At 38.1% G+C, this 19,920-nt stretch overlaps 1 protein-coding gene across 41 annotated transcripts in view; it reads left to right on the forward strand.

The window, feature by feature from the left end:
- NEK11 (NIMA related kinase 11) overlaps positions 1-19,920 on the forward strand; it is a 329,806-nt gene that overhangs the window by 145,258 nt on the left and 164,628 nt on the right. For 32 of the 41 annotated variants that reach the window (XM_063722193.1, XM_054552598.2, XM_063722195.1 and 29 more), the window contains 3 exons: positions 2,326-2,419; positions 5,457-5,564; positions 7,399-7,513. In XM_063722193.1, coding sequence (XP_063578263.1) covers positions 2,326-2,419; positions 5,457-5,564; positions 7,399-7,513 — 317 coding nt within the window. The other 9 variants (XM_054552609.2, XM_054552608.2, XM_054552596.2 and 6 more) reach the window with 4 other exon arrangements.

Consider the following 19,920-nt stretch of genomic DNA (forward strand, 5'->3'; position numbering starts at 1 on the left):
GATGTAGAGAAAAGGGAACCCTTGTGCAGTAGTGGTGAGAAGGTACATCAGTACAGCCATTATGGAAAAATAGCATGAAGATTTCTCTAAAAATTAAAAATAGAACTACCATATGATCTGGCAATCCTACATTTGGACTTATATCCAAAGAAAATGAAATCAGTATATAGAAAAGATACTTATACTTCAATGCTCATTGCAGAATTATTCACAGTAGCTGAGATATGGAATCAACCTACGTATCCATCAACAGATAAGGGGATAAATAAAATGTATAAATACACACAACGGAGTACTATTTAGCCTTAAAAAAGAAGGGAATCCCATCATTTGCAACAACATAGATGAACCTGGAGGACATTATGTTAAGAGAAATAAGCCAGGCATAGAAAGACAAATACTGCATGATATCACTTATATATGGAATCTTAAAAAGTTGAATTCACAAAAGGGGAGAGTAGAATGGGGTTACTAGGGGCAGGGGAGCATGAATGGGGAAATGTTGTCAAAAGATAAAAAGTTTCAGACAGGAGAAATAAGTTCTGGAGATCTATTGTACAGCATGGTGACTGTAATTAATAACAATGTTTTGTATTTTTGAAAATTGCTAACAGAGTAGAGCTTGATTTAATCATCCCATAATGTATACATATATGAAAACATCACATAGTGTATATAAATGTAAACATTTTTTGTCAATTAAATTTTAATAAAGCTGAAAAAATACATGTATAAAAATGGAATTTCAAAGAGCCTTAGAGCCTCAATTTCTGAAAGACTGATTTATGTGTTGGTAGGTTATCAAATTTCCAAATTTTTCTTATTTTTTCTTCCTCTGCCAATATTTTGGTAGTTTAGGAGCCCCAGTCAAGAACTAGAGAGACAGAAAGAACCTGAACACAAACCTGCTCATTTTGTTCCCTTGTTAATTTATCTGAAAAATTATTTAGAGGTGTCCTTGTACTTAGAATGAATATCATGATAAGCCAAGTAAGAATCTATGAGTCTATTTTCCCTTAACATTTGCTTTCTTTAATAAATGGGTAGAAAAAGATTTCCATGAAAGTACATTGTGAGCAGTGGTGTGCTGGTAAATATTTAACAACCAGCTCTGGGTTTGAAGGGGACTGCCGATTTCTTTGCTGATTTCTGTGATATAAATACTTCCACTGTGGCCAATATCAAGCTAACAATATGATACCATTTAATATTCAGTTGGGAAGATATTTACACAATCTGCTCTTGAGCCAATACAAGTTGGATTCTGCAAACCACTATGACATTGAGTGTGAGTTTTACTGGGAAAATATATTCACATAAATTGCTTGAGCTATTGCATCAGCTCACAGCCCCAAATCTGTTTGTAATACCTCAGAAATGGTGATATTTCCAAGGTGCCATGATTCGTGTCATTGGCTGAGGGTAAAAGGAAAATTAAATCTCTGATAGGAACAGATTAAAAAGGCAAATTTAATAACATATACAGATTACAAAATATTTACATTAAAACTGTTTTTAATACAAAGAAGTCACATATCTTTCACATGATACACTAATATATTTTTCTTATTTGAAGATAATGGTTTTAAATAAAGTTTGGTCTTGATTTTGTGAATAAATTGTATTGGAATTGTTTCTAGTTGTTGATTGTAGAATCAAGGGGGATCATGTGTTTTAGCTAGAAAATGACTCTATTGTCAGAAGAATTATAATGTACCCATTTTAGAGACAAGAGAGTTTGACTAGAAGGGTGTTCAGGGATGAAAACCTGAGTGTAAATTAGCCCACAAGTAATCATAAGAACTAAAATCTTTCTTCCAGTTTAGTAGCAGGTCTCTTAAACTCACTCTCCTGTAATAGAGAAAACAAAGTAAATGTGTCTAGAAAAATTCCCCTGCACAATGACTCCCATATATTTCCTCATAAATCCTTTGATATGTAGCTCTAGTTTTACTTTTTATGGGTTTGTTCATCCTGAAAGCAGTTTTTGTGTTATTAGTATGTGTTAGGCACTGTGCTAGGCATTGGGAACACATAGCCCTGTCATCGCACTTGGAGAATGCACAGAGAGGAGCACTGCCTTCTCCTGCTGCTGCATTTTGGGATTTGTAAGGGTGAATAAGGAACCAGAGTATCCTGTGTGTGCTTTAAAAGAGAATCAGCTGGGTGCTGCACCACATTCACCTTGATGAGGAAGAGACCTGATGGCCTGGCTTTCTAATCCCCCAGTCAGTCTGTTGAAATAAGGATCACACTCATCTGTATAATATAGACATGGTTTTAGCAATTCACAGTTATTTTTCTACATTCACTTTAAATTTACAGAAAGATTGTGGAAGAAAAATATGAAGAAAATAGCAAACGAATGCAAGAATTGAGATCTCGGAACTTTCAGCAGCTGAGTGTTGATGTACTCCACGTAAGTACCCTCTTATTTTAAATTTTACATAAAAATTTTTCTTGCTTTAGATTCATAGCAATGATTGGGTAGGAAAAGGGACAAGGGAGAAAACAAGAACATCCAGATTAACTTCACCCAATTCCAGGAAGGATTCTAGAATGTAGGTCAACAGTTGGTGACAACGATTCAAAGAGGCTGTAGCGAGAGGTGGATCAATTGATCCATTTAACAAAAATCAAGCTCCTACTCTGTATGAGACAAGTGAATTGCCACTGAATGCATAACTGATGGGTTAAAATGATTAGCTGACAGAACAAATGTGTGTATATCTAATTTTTAATTCCACCCATGCTATTGTTGCTTTACCTCTTTAGTACATTGTTCTCTTTGTCTGGTTTTTATTCTTTTCCTTTTTATTTTGTTTCCTACCCATTTTGTTGTACATTGTGTTAATACTTTCATTCAAATTTTAACTGCCATAGATGTTCAATAATGAATAGAGTTGCAGATTCACATGAAATGACCCCAAATTCATGTCCTCGGCATTCCAAATCTGTAAATAGCAAACACCATTTTCTCTAATGGTTGACAATATCTCCATAGGCCTTGGGTAGGCTCTGATTAATAAGGTGGTCTTTACAACGTCAAATTTGGGCAATAGATGTCAATACCAACCTAGCACTTCAGGTAAAAGCAACTTGGGATGAAGCCATTTTTATAGAGAACTTCTACTGTCTCAAATTCTGATTTTTATTCATGGAGATCCCTGCACGTGAGAGATTCTCTCCTTTAGCAGGAAGCACCAAGCTCCCTGAGGCTGTGGGGACAATCCCCCAAGCCCCAGGGATGCTAATTCTGTTGTAGGTTAGTTATCAGATGGCTCCAAGCCCTGGGGCATGCAGGAGACCTCACCCTCAGCCAGACAGGGCCCCTCTTTAAGGGGGAGATCTGCCAGTAATGCATCTTTCTCAATTATTTAGGGGTTCTGTGTGCTTTGGAGTTCTAAAAATCCCAAGTGGGGACCAATAAGAGGCCTAGCTTCCTCTAACCTCAGGAGTCTTCCTCTGTTTGATGGACCAGTTAGCAGACAATGTGAGGATGATGGTGATATGTGCTCAATTCCATCCCCCTTTTCCCACCCATCTGCCACACCATTTAAGTGAAGCCCCCCTGTGGGATCTGTTGCAGGCTGCAGAGAATTGGGAGATGGGTTCTTTCCTGCTCAGGGAACTTGGTGAGTGAAGAACCTGCTGGCTGAAAGACCATGGGGTCAACAATAGGGCTGGATCCCTAGTTGGAGAAGGGTCTTGATGCCACCACTATGGAAGGACTCAAGCCCCCTCTGAAAACTAGGTGTGTTTCTTCAGCTTCCCACACACTTCTAGGCCCTGCAAATGATAGCCTGTTAAGGTGGGTCTTCTTCTCTGGTTCAGTCTGCTTTGTCCCCCTGCAGTGCTGAGAACTGCACATTCCCACAAATCCTGACAAGGAGGCTGACAGAATTATAAGAATTCTGAGTTTGTTCATGTGTAAAGTACTGGTTTATTCAGCAATAGAAATGGGGACATGCTTTTCTAGAATGCTCAGAGATGTTGTATATCTTATAAGTCCTCTGCTAATAAGTATTCTTATAAGTCCTCTGCTAATAAGTATTTCTTATAAGTCCTCTGCTAATTCCTATGCTGCTAGTCTGATTCCTATGTACACTCTGATTAATAATGAATAGAAAATGGGCCTCCTGAAAGCAGCCCATTTTCTTCACCTCAGATGAGGGAAGACTTGGAAAACCACTGCTCAACAGACCTTGTCATAATCTCTTCAGGGTCTTGTCTTCCTCTTATAAATCAGGGATCACTGATTCTAAGGGATTTTCCCCCTAAGATTGAAAATTGAGAAGTACAGGCATGGTATTATTTTGTTCTATAAAATCCAAATGACTTCATTCTTGAAGTTACCATATGGCAAAAAAGAAGTGTAGTTTCAAGTATGAGCTTAAATATTAGTGTCTGATAATTTACTTACCTTTTTTGCTTTTCTTCTTTGACCTTTCAAGATCACCATGTTTGTGTTCTTTTTTATTGGATGGAATTATTATTGGTGTTATGACTATACTCTATGAGGTCTTATCTTCCTCTTATAAATCAAGGTCCTTTGGGAGCCCTGAAGTAACTGAAGATAAGCCTGAGACCATATGACAGGCAGAATCCCGAGAAATGTTTTTATGCATATATTACTCCACAGAACAAGGGAGCTAGACACAAAGTTGTGATCTTGGCCCAACTCAGATGAAGAAAGAGAGGATTTCACAAGGATCCTATGAACTCCCAACTCATCACTCCCCCAGTGACTTCCCATTTTCATCCCCTTCCCATCAGCAAGGAGCAAAGGGAGCAGGAGGGGAAGCGACTGCTGCTGATGCTGTTCTGGACAAAGACTGTGGTTCATTCTTTGATCTTCTGAGATTAGTGTCACCACTGTCTTTGGCCCTGAGCTTTCCAGAAGCATGTTTCCTATGTTTATATATTGATGGGAGCAGAAATGCTCCAGGCAGATAGATGGCTGTTGAGTCTGTTCTGCTTCAACACTGTGTCCTCTTGCCAGCTGGTTCAGGCCCACAGACTGGATGGCTCAGCATCCCCAGGCATCCTGCCCTCTTTTGTGCAGTCACATCAGTCATTTCCCTCTGGCACATTGTCAGCATCCCATCTCTCTTTCAAATGTTTTCAGGAAAACCTTGTCAGCCCACTTGGGTCCGCAATCAGTGGACCCTCCTCCAAATTCTTGTGGCTTATAGTATTCTCAAACTTGAAATGCACCTTGATTGCCTATGAATCTTGTTAAGATGCAGATTCTGATTCAGTTAGTCCAGGGTGCAGCCTGAGATGTTGCATTTCTTATAATCCCTCTGCTAATTCCTATGCTGCTGGTCTGTTTCCTATGTACACCCTGATTAATAATGAATAGAAAATGGGTGTCCTGAAAGCAGCACTTCACCTCTAGATGAAGAAAGACTTGGAAAACCACTGCTGAACAGACCTTGTCATAATCTCTTTAGGAAAAAACACATTTAAAAGGAATGGAAGAAAAGGAGGAGCAACCTGAGAGAAGACTTTCTTGTTCACCCCAGGACGAGGATGAAGAGAGGTGGCAAGGCAGGGAAGAGGCAAGTTTAATCATATTCACAAGCACAAAAGTGAGGCAGGTTTAATGATATCCAGAGAACAAAGGGGAAAGAAAATGGGAAGCTGAACACTTTGCAGAGGAGCCTGAAGGGTTTTAAATGTAGCAGGAAAAAGCTTCATTGAGCTGAAAAAGATGAAATAAATATAGGAAAGAAATTAGATTAATCAGATGCAAGAGGCTAAAGAAAAATGTGATAAAGAAGGAGAAGAGGAAGAGGAAAATGCTCCCATCTTTGAGTGCTTTCCTTCCCCTTGCCCATATACATGTTTATGATTTAATTTCTTGCTAATCTTATTGGGGCTCTGTTCTCTATTCCTTCTTGCATCTCTCTTGCCTGGCAGAAGCAAGCTACTTTATATTTCAAAAGCACTTACAGGAGAGAATCAGAGTTATGGGAGAGAATGGGCTCTGTGTCGCCTCTCAAACATGTTATAAAAATTATTTGAGGCATGTAGAGAGAGTGGCTTGCTTTGTTTTTCAGACCCTAGCTGACAAGGCCTTTTATTTTCGCAGGCATTTTCTGCTTGGCTGAATTTGGGCTTTGAAATCTTGAAGCACCATCGAATGTGGAATCATGTTAGGCACTGTTTCTCTAAAGAATGACAGATTAAAACAGTTGGATACCATAATACGTAAGACAGGCCAGGTCTGTCTTTGATCCTGTGGCATATACATTTTTGCTGGGGCTAAAATTAGGTCTCTGTGAAAAGTATATAGCAGATCAGGTCTCCATACATGGAGTGGTAATGGGGACCAAAGATCAGACCATGTCCTTCTCTTTCTAAGAGAAACAATTATAAAAATTCTATCTTTCTCTTCAAAGAGAAACTCAGCAAATCAAAGTTAATTGAGAGTCCAAATGCATACTTATTTTCAAATAATTTCTGAAGTGCACATAAAGACGTATTTCGTGTACTCTCTGTTCTCTGTGTCCTCTCAGTGATCCTTTGAAATCTGGAACCAGTTTTGCCTCCTGAAACAATTATCATACAGTACAGAAAACTGACTTCTTAAAAACACTTTATGATGATATTCTCACAAATACCGCACTGCAGTGTAGCATGGCTTCATTTTACTTATTAAGATTAGTTTGAATTTTCTTTTAAATTTTCTTTTATTAAAAAGACACTTTTGGAGTAGTTTCCCATGAAAACCATTTATCAAGAAAAATAGATCAACTCAGCACCAGCTCCAGGTTCAAACACAAATACACACACACACACACACGCACACACAAAACTAAGGGAAAAAGGCAAAATGATTTATTGAAATACCTATTGATTTTGGCTAAACCTTTTCTTTTTTTGAAGTGTGAATTCTTTCATCATGTGGTCTCTTAGATCTTTTTCTTTTAGGAAATTGGAATTCATAGAATCACAGAGCTTTAAAGCTAGAGGGGAACTTGTAAGTCATTCAGGCTAACACCTTTAATTTTGAGATGCAGAAACTGAGCAGGGCTGGAGTAGGGTGTGGTAAGTGGAACACCCAAGGTGCCAAATTGAAGGAGGCCCCCCTCAGCTGTCAATGGAGTGAGTACCTTCAATTGGTACCTTGGGCATCCCGCTTGGCTTATCTAGTCATGATCCTGAAACTAAGCCCATGAAGGTTAAATGCTTTGTGCAAGGTCACCTGTCTCATTGATTCAGGGCTGTTTCTCTTATCCCAACTTACCTCCTGAAGTTTGAAAACGTTTAAGGGAGAGGATTAGGTAGGCTTGTTTCCAAGTAGTCTTCTAAATAAGAATTTTTTTTCATTTGTGGTAGTGCTGTTTCCTTCTATCAGCGTCTCATGAATTGTTAATTACCTTCCACAAGGAATCTGATGAACCGACTTTAGAGAACCTGCCTGAGTCTCAGCCTATTCCTTCCATGGACCTCCACAAACTTGAATCAATTGTAGAGGATGCCACATCTGACCTTGGATATCATGGTATGTGTTTGCATTGGTTTTCAGAAGGATGCTCACAGCTGCTGCACAGGTTGCTGTGGCTGACTTTGCAGTGGGCCTCTCTGGCCTCTGGGAGAAGCTCTGGGTGTATGCAGCTACCTGTTATCAGTTTACCAGGGCTGGGCTATGACCAGGATGAAAAGTAGAGAAGCCAAGGATTTTTCTGTCCTTTTTATCTTCTTTGCAATAGTGAGGATGAGTTGGAAACTCACACCTGGTAAGAGACCTCTTCTGGGTGGGTTAAACAATGTTGTCGTTAACCTGACTTTGGAATTGTGCAAACTCTGAATGCTCTGGAGCACTGTGTCTTCCCTGTTCTGTAAATGGTTCTTCCAACTGTCATAAATTTAAATTGAAGCAATGAAGCCAGGCTTTGGAAAATCAGCTATGCAGATGTGCATTACCAGAAAATAAAAGTGCTCAGAGCAGGAATACAAAGGGAGGCCTGCAGGATGGCTGACTTTGCTAGAGGACTTCCTGATGCCTTTGCTACCTCAGACCACACAGCAAACGAGTACACTTCCAGTAAACCTCTATTTTCACTTGGAATAAGACTTTAATTAGTGGTCCAAATGGAGCAAATACATGCAAATGGAGTAGGTACATCATAAGCTAATGGTTAAATGCATGAGTTTTGGAGTAAAAAAGCTGGCCCTATCAGAGAAGGCCCTGACAACATAATCTCTCTAGGTCTCAGTTTTCTTATCTATGAAATAAGAATAATAATGCCTTCTTTCAGGGTTGTTGTGAAGAGCAAATGAGACGTGGCATGTGGAGTGGTCTTAGTTCAGTGCCCAGCACACAGTAAGTGCTAAAGAAGGGGAAGCAGTTACGACACTTTGAGCAGAGGAGGGTTATCAATATAGGTGTCTTCTCAGTCTTGTTCACCAGTCTCCCCAGTGCCTAGAGCAAAGTTCCAGGAACATGCTAAGCACTCAATAAATATTTCTTGAGTGAATTAAAGAGTGGATGAATACATGAGTGAATGTTAGTCTGGTCCTCTGAGAAGCAGATGCTAAGACGGGACTACAATTGCAACATTACTTTTAGAGAAAATGCTTATATAAAAGAAAATATGGAAGAGCTAGAAAAAACCAGGGGAACCATTAGACCACTGATTAAAGTCTTATTCCAAGTGAAAAGAGAGGTTTGGTGAAGGTGAACTAGATTCCTCTGCAGTCAGAGGTAGCAAAGGCATCAGGAAGTCCTCTAGCAAAGTCAGCCATCCTACAGGCCTGCCTTTGTATTCCTACTGTGCTCCAGTAGTAGCCCGTCGGGAGGCATCGTAGCCTCTGAGAGAATGCAGAGATGGATTTCAGAGCACAGCAGCTGGGATCCTGGGCCAGTTGCACTCTGTGTTGTTGGAGGTCTGCAAGTGCATCCTTATGGCTGCAAAATGATGCAACAACTCTCTTTGGCAGCAGTTTAGCTCTCTTCTCAAATTGAGAATTAAGGTAGTGAACCTTGGATTATCTTGTCTTCTCATCCCAGATTTGCACTTGAAGTCTTCTTACTAGAGCTGTTAAAGCCTGTGCTGCCTCCTTCAGCTGTAGGGAGACAAGCACCTGAAGCTCTTTAGATTGGCATTAGCCAGCTTTTAAAATGGTGCTATGGAAGCCATCTTGTAACAGACATTCTTGACAAACAAATATGTATTTCAGATGGATTTCTGTCTTAGGCCTTTTATGGTATTTAATATATTATTTGTTAATTTCCAAAAGTGAAATTTGGAAGTATAGAAATATCCCATGGACTTCTCTTTCTAAAAATAGAAATGTCAGAGACATTAGAACCAGAGCGACTCCATCTTGGATAAGGGCTGAGTAAAATAAGGCTGAGAACTACTGGGCTGCATTCCCAGGAGGTTAGGCATTCTTTGTCACAGGGTGAGACAGGAGGCCAGCACAAGATACAGGTCACAAAGACCTTGCTGATAAAACAGGCTGTAGTAAAGAAGCCAGCCAAAGCCCACCAAACCCAAGATGGCAAAGAAAGTGACCTCTGGTCATCCTCATTGCTCATTATGTGTAAATTGTAACACTTTAGCATGCTAAAAGACACTCCCACCAGCACCGTGACAGTTTACACGTGCCATGATGACATGGGAAGTTACCTTATATGGTCTAAAAGTAGGAGGAAGCCTCAGTTCTGGGAGTTTCCCACCCCTTTCCTGGAAAACTCATGAATAATCCACCTGTTGTTTAGCATATAATCAAGAAACAACTATAAGTCTATTCAGTAGAGCAGCTCATGCCACTGCTCTGCTCATGGAGTAATCATTCTTTTGTTTCTTTACTTTCTTATTAAACTTGCCTCCACTTTTCTCTATGAACTTGCCCTGAATTATTTCTTGTGCAAGGTCCAAGAACCCTCTCTTGGGGTCTGGATCGGACCCTTTTCCAGTGACAGAAAGCTGAGAAAGTTAGGCAATATGTAGCTCCCGATACCTGTGGCTTGTGCTCTGCTGGAGGACAGAGCCATCACTATTTATGCATAGGAAGCCCCAGGACAGGATATTGAATGGGTGGTCTAGAGCCAAAAAGTCTGAGCTTCTTTCTGGTTTCACATAGGAAAAGTACTTAATACTGCATTTCATAGATGAGAAGCCAAAGACATTAAGTGATTTGCTTAAGGACAACAGAGTTCCTGCTTTCTATCTAGTATACCACCCTTTCCATTTCCCCCAAAGTGTGTGTTTTCGGTGGTGGTGGGTAGAAGCAATCGACTTGTAAGAAACAGAAAAACATGTCAAAGGAACTGGACTTTCAAAAGGCAGAGTCTTTGTCATGTGTCTCTTTGCTAATTTTTGTGAACTGTTGTAGCCAAATTACTCCCAAGCTAGTCTTGACCACAGGTTCCAGCTACTATGGAAAACCCAAGCTATGTCCTTCTTACCTCTCATTTTGTCTTTTGTCATGGAGGTTTCAGTATGGTAGACAGTGTGTTGATTTACCAGCCAAACTGGAAGTCGTCAAATCTACTTCTTTGACCACTTTGTTCATGTTGTAATGTAAACACTATTTAGGCCTCTATGATAAACTATCAGATTAGAACAAATACATAATAGTTTTAGGTGGATCAGATGCCTTGTAAAATACTTTAAACATTTCTGTTATTTTTTCCTGTCTGAAAATTCATACTTTCTAAATGCTATTCTTTCTTAATATTAACTTCAAAAAATAAACTTAGAACTATGAAAATACAACCTTGATAGGCATTTAGGTCGATTCTATGTCTTTGCTATTGTGAATAGTACTATAATGAACCTAAAATAAAAGTAAAAAAAGAAGAAAAAAAGAAAATGCAACCTTTGGATTTAACAAATCATTAGAATGGTGGGCAACTACCAGAAAATTAGTGATCACAGAGATTAATTGAAGTGAAATTTTGAAACATGAGACAATTTGTTGATGAACTCTGAAGTGGTTAATTATTTTTTGCCTTTTAGAAGATTAGACTACAAACTTTCAGCACCGAAAGGAAGTTTTTATATATTTTTTATTTGGCATGTATATGTAAAATAAAATTATACAGTCATTCTTTCAAAGCTCCTACACCAAACGTTTAATTAGTCTTTGATGTTGAATTGGAAAGTTCCCTCTGGCATATGAGGAGTTAGTTGCAGAGAAGAAAGACAGGATAAGACTTATTATTTATATTTGATATGCATTAGTTGACTATAGCTGATTTAATCTAGTGAAAGTCATGGGTAACCATTATAATCAAATGAGAAAGTACAACTGGAATGTTAAAGAAATTATCCCCATTTAACTTCTTATATGTAATGCTAATGATATCTTGCACATTAATTTTTGCCAGGAACTTCTTTGTACTCTAGCCTTTGTTTTTTATTTTATTTTTTAGCAACTCACAGCTGACTTTCAGAGCAGTATTTTTTCCAAAGCTGGAATAGCCTGAGACTCTAGGGTCTGGGTCTACAAGGAGCATGACTCCCTACCCCACCATTCAGATGTGGAGAATGCAGTGAAGTAGGCCTTGGCTGCTTACCCACATCCTGACCAGCTGTCACCTCTTCATTTCCCGTTCAGCCACTCTTTAAGCAATCACTGAGCCCAGTACTCAGAGATAGCTCTGACCTGTAGGTGGTTGTGCTTTGCTTGCCTGTAGGAACCCCACATGCCCTTTACAGTTCTGGGCTGTTCTATGACTTATGACATCACCTCTTCTTTTTAAATGTCCAAGTGGAAATAAAGTGATTTGAACTTTGCTAATTAAACATGATATGTTTTTATTGTTTTAATTTTAAAAAGAAAACCTCTACTCACTCACTAATTCCACTTTTAGATAGTTATCTGAAAGAAAACCTCTACTCACTCAGTAATTCCACTTTTAGATAGTTATCTGAAAATGCGTCTACAAGAAGACCTGTACACAAATGTTTCTAGAAGTTTTTTTCATAAGTACTCAAAATAAAAAACAAATCAAGTGTCCATCAACAGGTGAAAGGATAAGCAAATGTGTAGTTTGTCAATGGCATATATACTACTTGACACTGAAAAGGAACACACACCAATACATACAACAATATAGATAAATACTTTTAAAATTATGTGAAGTGAAAGAAGCCTCACATAAAAGAGTTCATACTGAATGATTCCATTTCTATGAGTTCCGGAACCAGAAGTACTTATCTATAGTAATAGAAATTAGGCCAGTGGTTGCCTGGGGGTGGTGGTGGTGGGAGTTGACTCTAAAAGGGCACATGGAAACCTTTTTTTGTGATAGAAAAGTTTGTAAGTTTGCTATCTTGATTGTGGTGATGGCTACCCAGATGTGTAAATTTGTCAAAACTCACTGGACTCTATACTTTAAATTAGTGCATTTTATTGTATATAAATTATACCTAAATAAAATTGATAAATTAAAAAAAGTTAAAATATTCAGAAGGAACAATGTAATGCTTAGCTGTCTATGTGTTAGCTAATGAATGGCCAAGAAAGACGTGAGTGAAGTCGTGGAGATAGAAAGCAATTGGGAAGATCTTTGGGTATCACTTGGGACAAAACTCCTTAATCCAGAAGGTGATCACGGGGTTTGAGATTTTCTTCTAACGTCAGCTGAACAACATTGTCTTCCACAAGGAGTGTTAACAAAGCTTTGGGGTCCTTTCCAAGGAGGAAAGTTGGCTATTTGGAGATAAGGGACAGGAATCTTTTAGCTCCTCTCTCTTCAGTCTTTATAGTTGGGGGTGGAGGTGCACACATCTGAGTAGCAGAGAGCCCTACCAGCAGATCTAAAAGGACCTAGTGCTAACTAAGGCCACTGGAGCATAATACAACAAAAGGTGATAGCTCAGACTCCAATGCCCAGCCCAAGATGGAGAAGCTGGTGGAGCTGCCTGGCTCTTTAGTTCTCAGAAAAGAAGACCAAACAAATGCCAGGGGTTACTTCCACATTCCTAGATCTTCCATCACTTCCGGAGCTTTAGATGTCTTCAAGAGTTGATTTATAAAGATAAATTGATGGTGGTTTTATTTCATAATTGTCACTTATTCCACTGAGTTACATTTGCATTTCATAGTAGTATTTCCTCCTGACTCTAATACTTGCTCTCAGGAATAAAGATGCCTGCAGTTCTCACTAATTTCTGAGTTCTAGAGGATAATTACAGTGAATCTAATACTGAATGAAGATGTGCTGATTCTCCACCCTGAGGCATATTTAATAATTTAGAGTGTTCCTTCTGTACGACAAGTCGCTAACTAAAATTTCAAAGATTATATCCAATTTGAAAAATTAAGCTGGGTGCTGACTAACATCTGCCCAACAAGCCACTTTGACATGGCATCCTAAGCAAACGTAATATAAATAGGGGGAAAATTAGTCCCAGAACGTCAGGTATTCATGGGGAAAACCAGCACCCATGGACCTCTCAAAATAAGTAAACCACCTGGGAAGGCTATATGTGATCCCATGGATCATCCCTTAGCTAAATATAAATCATATAGTAGTTATTATACTAAAGGTCATGCTAGTAAGGCAGAGGGCATCCTTCAGTGGCCTTGCTGGGGTCATCATGGCTCAGATTTGGAACAAATCAATGAAGCAGAAAATTAAATAAGTATCAATCATAGCTTTAAGGTTGGATAGAAACAAATGTAATAGAGTAAAACCTTATATAATGTGTGTTTCAGACAGTGCTCTGCACATACCACAGTATGGTTTTCCTTTAGTTGATGCATTTATTTTCCATGCATGCTGGTTTTACAGTTGTGCTCCAGACTTATGTGCTTACCACTTGGAGAACATTGTTATGATGCCCAAAGAAAGCTAAGCTGCTATATGAAAGGGAATCTTTCAGATCTGCCTTTGAGTCCTGACTTTCCCATGTGATCGCAGTGTGATTTTAAGGAACATAATTTCTGTGATCTGCAGTTTTCAAATTTATTTTTCATCAATAAAATGCAGTTAGTAATACCAATCTGAAAAATTTACTGTGAGTATGAAGTGAGATAACATGTATTTGATATAACACATATGTTAACATACGGTAACATACATGTCTGTTACTGTATTTCATTCAATCAGTGACAGGAGCTATTACTACCAAGTCAGATATAGAATGGTTAGGTGGTGCTTATCACCTCTTGTCTACTTGTTAGAATCGAACTTATCTTTTAAGACCCAGCTCAAAGACGTCCTCCTTGATTTGACGTCAGAAGATGTCTTCTACCAGGACTCTTTGACTAATCTCCCTGACCATTTTTCTCCTTTCTTAGAACATATCCTATGCTGCCTTACAGTACTGAGGTTGTGAACCTGACTCTTGCCCTAGCGTAGGTTGAAAAACTGGGATGTCTTTGTTAACAAGTCTTTGAAAAGCACTTTAAAAAGAATAGTAAGTAGTTATATTATAAAAATTACAGACACAGGATGAACAACAACATACAAAAAACCTATTCAAATATCACTCACATGAATGCAGTCATATACTGCTTAATGACAGGAATATGTTCTGAGAAATGTGTCATTAGGCAATTTCATCCTTAAGCACACATCAGAGAGTATGCTTGCACATACCTAGATGTTATAGCCTAATGCGCATCTAGGCTCTATGGTATAGCCTGTTGCTCCTACACTACAAACCTGTACAGCATATTACTGTCCTGCATATTGTAGGCAATTGTAACACAGTGGTAAGTATTTGTATATCTAAACATAGAAAATAGACAGTAAAAACACAGTATAAAAGGTGGTACAACTGTATAGGGCACTTATCATGAATGGAGCTTGCAGGACTGGAAGTTGCCACGGGTGAGTCAGTGAGTGAGTGGTGAGTGAATGTGAAGGTCTAGGATATTCACTACTGTTTACTACTGTAGACTTTATATATAAGCACTGTATATATAACACTTAGGCTACACTAAATTTATTTTTAAAATATTTTTCTTCAACAATAAATTAACCTCAGCTTACTGTAACTTTTTTACTTTATACAATTTAATTTTAAAAACTTTTTGATTTTTTATAATAACACGGCTTAAAACACAAGCACATTGTACAGCTGTACAAGAATATTTTCTTTTTTATGTCATTCTATACGCATTTTCTATTTTTAACATTAATTTTTTTAACTTTTGAATTCTTTGTTAAAAACGAAGTCACGAACACACATATCAGCCTATCACCTCCATATCTCATCCCACTGGGAGATCTCCATGGACAATAACATGCAGGGAGCTGTCACCTCCTATGATAACAATGCCTTCCTCTGGAATATCTCCTGAAGGTTTTACAGTTAACATTTTTTAAATAAGTAGAAGGAGTATACTATAAAATAATGATAATAGTATAGTATAGTAAATATATAAAGTAACATAATTATGATTATATTGTACATACTTGTATGCACTATACTTTTATATGACTGACAGTGCGGTATGTGTGTTTACACTGCGTCACTAGGTGATAGGAATTTTTTAGTTTAATTATTATCTTATGGGACCACCACTGTATATGTGGTTCATTGTTGACTGATATGTCATTTTGCAGTGCATGACTGTACTTGTACTTTAAGATTGTTATGGCTTGAATGTCTGCTCTCAAAAACTCGGTTGTTGGCAATGTGATAGTATTAAGAGGTGGGGTCATTAAGAGGCAATTCACTCATGAGGACTCCCTCCTTATGAATGGGATTAAGTGCCCTTATCAAAGGGCTTGGCGGAGTGAGTTCATCCCTCTTGTTCTTCCACCTTCCACCATGTGAGGACACAGTATTCCTTCACTCCAGAGGATCAAGCAATAATGCGCCATGTTGGCAGCAGAGAGCAGCCCTTACCACACAACCGAACCTGCTGTTGCCTTGATCTTGGACTTCCTAGCCTCCAGGACTGTGAGAAATAAATTTCTGTCCTTTATAAGTTACCCAGTCCATGGTATTTTCTTATAATAGCACAGACAAGCTAAGAAAAAGATAGAACTTGTACTGACAGTTTCCTATGCAGATATCAAGGAGAGCTTTATCTGAAAAATATGAGCTGGAAGTAAGGAGTTGCACAACTCATAGTCATGACAAGGATACTTAGTCAGTATGCATGTGAGGAGTTTAAATAATTGTATTTCATGAAATTTCAGAGTGGGAAAAAAGCAGTAGCTCTAAATATTTTGTATAATATGAGAACATAAGTTTAAATTTGTTACTAAATTAACAATGTATTATAAATAGAAATTTATCTGTGTGACTTATTCTCCTAATAGTTCAACATTCAAGTTTGATATTCTTATTAGAAAATGAGGCAAGTCTTAAAATTTTCTAGGTTTCCTTACAATTAGACATATACCATATTTCATGCAGTCTAAAATGCAGAGTTTTGCACATTTGAACACTTCTGAAATTGAGATCCATCTTAAAATAGATCGCATATCATAATTTCATGGATAGCAGTTTTATTAATGATATATAATATAATGATTCATTTCAAAATTGATGGTGTCTTTGATTCTGTAAAGTACAATATGATATTTCTCAATTGTATTGGTCAGGCTAGGCTATACTTGCTGCTGTAACAAATACACCTAGTGACCTAGGTAACAAGGGATTTATAACTCATTCCTATAAAGTCCTATGTGGGAAGGAATCTCTCAGGGCAGATATTCCCTGTGCAGTGACTAAGGACCAAGGCTTCGTCTATTTTATACCACCACCATCTCAGCATGTGGCTTTCAATGTTCCCACAAGCAGCAGAAGTAGATTGGAAGTAGCACACCCACACATAAATTCTTCAGCTTGGAAATTACTTCCTCGCAACTTCATTGACTAAAGCTAGTCATGTGGCCCAACTTTCCACCAAGGGCATGAGAAGTACAGTCTTTCCTGTGCCCAAGGAGGAGAGAATCAGATATGGGTGAACACTACTGATCTTTACCACAACAGTCTATCCTAGTTACCTGACTCTGAAATTAGGGTAATGAACAAAACCCAAATATAAAATTGAACGATGTGAAGTTTATGTTCCAATTAGAGAGACTAATATTTTTGTTCTTTTACAAAAGAATATATTGACTTGTACCAAAATGAACTATTATAAAATAAGCTTATTTCTTCATATTCTATCATAAAACTGATGACAAAAACAATATTTTGTTTAGTTTTAAATTTCCTGATTAAACCTAAAGAGCAAAACTTTCAATACATGTGAGGCATTTATTAAGTTGGTTCTTGAATCTCTTAATTCAGTCTATAATATGTAAAATTCTATATTGGGGCCATATGAAGCCTTGCTAAAACTGCTGGAGAACAGGGGTATATTTGTAAGGGCAATATTTACAGTCTTTCTTAGCTCCTCATTTCTTCCAGCTAAAGAAAGCTATTATTGTAGGAAGAAGAATGGGCTCCAAAGATGTCCTTAAAATCCTGATGTCCTAAGGCTGTCCTAATCCTTGGAACCTGTGAATATGTTGTTACATGACAGAGGGGAATGAATTAAGGTTACAGATGGAACTAAGGTTGCTAATCAGATAGGGAGATTATTCTGATTATTTGGATGCACTCAGTGCCACAAGGGTTCTTAGAAGTAGAAGAGGGAGGCAGACAGGGGAGAACCAGAGAGATGGCAGTGAGACAAGGAATTGCTAGCTTTGAAGATGGAGGAAGGAGACAATGAGCCAAGGAAAGCAGGTGACCTTTAGAAGCTAGAAAAGGGAAGGAAATGGATTCTTCCTCCCTGGATCCCCCAGAAAGGTAGGCACCCTGCCAACAAGTGTATCTTAGCTTGCTGAGATCCATGTCAGACTTCGGATCTACAGAACTATAAGATAACTTTGTGTTGGCTGGACGCAATGGCTCACGCTTGTAATCCCAGCACTTTGGGAGGCCAAGGCGGGCGGATCACGAGGTCAGGAGATGGAGACTATCCTGGCTAACACAATGAAACCCCGTCTCTACTAAAAATACAAAAAATTAGCAGGGTGTGGTGGTGGGCGCCTGTAGACCCAGATACTCGGGAGGCTGAGGCAGGAGAATGGTGTGAACTCGGGAGGCAGAGCTTGCAATGAGCTGAGATCGCATCGCTGCACTCCAGCCTGGGCGACAGAGCGAGACTCCACCTCAAAAAAAAAAAAAAAAAAAAAAAGGAAAAGAAAAGATAATTTTGTGTTATGTTAAATCACAAAATTTGTGGTCATTTGTCACAGTAGACATAGAAAACTAATACAGCTATATTGGATTATGTCTGCTTCCAGTCAAATAACCACCATCTTTGATTCACATGCTAGTTTTTTTTGTTGAAGTGATTGAAATAGCTTGCTTTGGTGTTTAGGCCAGACTTTAATTTAGAAATTTATGATAGGCGTTTAAATTAATATTCTTTGATTTTTATAAAGGAACTTCCTATTTTGTTTTGTGACATTAAGGGCCACCTCAGTACCAGACTGTAAGTGAGAGATCCCCTAGAATCACCTGTCAAACTCTTTCATTTTTTGAAGTGAAATAGTACATCTCCAGAAAAAAAAAAAAAAAAGAAGAAAAGAAAAAAGAACTTTCTGGCAAGTAACTATGGCAGCAAAACCTAATATCTTTTTCACTCATCAGTAACAACATTTTCAACTGACTTCTGTTTTTCTCTTGCTTCTAAAAAACTCAAAAAAAGAAAAATAGGAGATATACCTAATGCTAAATGATGAGTTAATGGGTGCAGCACACCAGCATGGCACATGTATACATATGTAACTAACCTGCACATTGTGCACATGTACCCTAAAACTTAAAGTATAATAATAATAAAATTTTAAAAAATCAGCTTTCAGATATTTGGGTACTAAAGAAAAAAACGAGTAAAAACAAAAAACCAAAAAAAAAAAGATCCAAAATGATTGTTGCGTTTCATAATGGTGTGTATAAGTGTGAGCAGTATAATGAATTTGACTTATTCTCTTCTTTATCATCAATTTTCCACTTCTGTCTTCAGGGAAGTATGCAAAGTCGCCAGCATTTACAACTCACCAGGTAGACTTGTCTCTGATCTTGCAGGATGGGTTCCTTGCAAACCCATCTCACTGTTCTGTGCATTGGCATCCACATGTGGGGATGTATTTATATGAGTGTGTAGTATAAACATACCTACCTACCTTCACAGCTAACCTTGATGATCCTTTCCTGCTAACCCCTTCATTTGTCTGAATTTTTTTTCTGGCCAAGTCTCGTTTAAATTATTAATGGGAGTTCTTCTTACTATTAAAGATTAGCTGGCAAAGTAAATATTTGTAGATGAGTTTAAGATGCCTGCAGTCTTTCATTGCATGCATTGGCACCTGGGCATTTTGGGTTGTAGAAATCAAAGAGACTTTACCCTTTTTTATATCTCAGATTGATTTTCTCTTTTGACTCTAGAAGAAATGAAAAAACTCAACCCTTCTTCCAGCTCAATTCCACATGACCTGTTTTCTTGGCTTCAAATAGCATAAAACTAAATTAACCTGCTTCTTTCCTTCCACCCTCCACCTCCCACAAATCCATTTTAAGATATAATAGTTTGACAATTTGCATAAGCAGTTGCTTATGAGCATATGGTGTCTAGTCAAATAAATTTAGCCTCCTTTTATTTGTGAGATTATACATTTTGAACAGGACCAACCTTTGTGTATTTTTGACATCCCAAATGAAAAATTTTAGTGGTATACTTGAGAGGGCTGAAAGGTGACGACCGATTAAGAAAGAGCAGATTTTAGAAAAAATTTTAAAATGTTTCCCTTGGCCCCTTTAGCTCTGTGCCATTTTTGAGGAGAGTAAGTCATTGCCCTGACTGTGCTAACATGTTCACAGGCCATCTTCTTTTTTTTTAATTAAATAAAATTTAAAGTTCTGGGATATGTGTGCAGGATGTGCAGGTTTGTTACATAAGTAAACATGTGCCATGGTGGTTTATGGCACC

This window comes from Pongo abelii, chromosome 2 (genome assembly GCF_028885655.2).
Source record: "Pongo abelii isolate AG06213 chromosome 2, NHGRI_mPonAbe1-v2.0_pri, whole genome shotgun sequence".
Lineage (NCBI taxonomy): Eukaryota > Metazoa > Chordata > Mammalia > Primates > Hominidae > Pongo > Pongo abelii.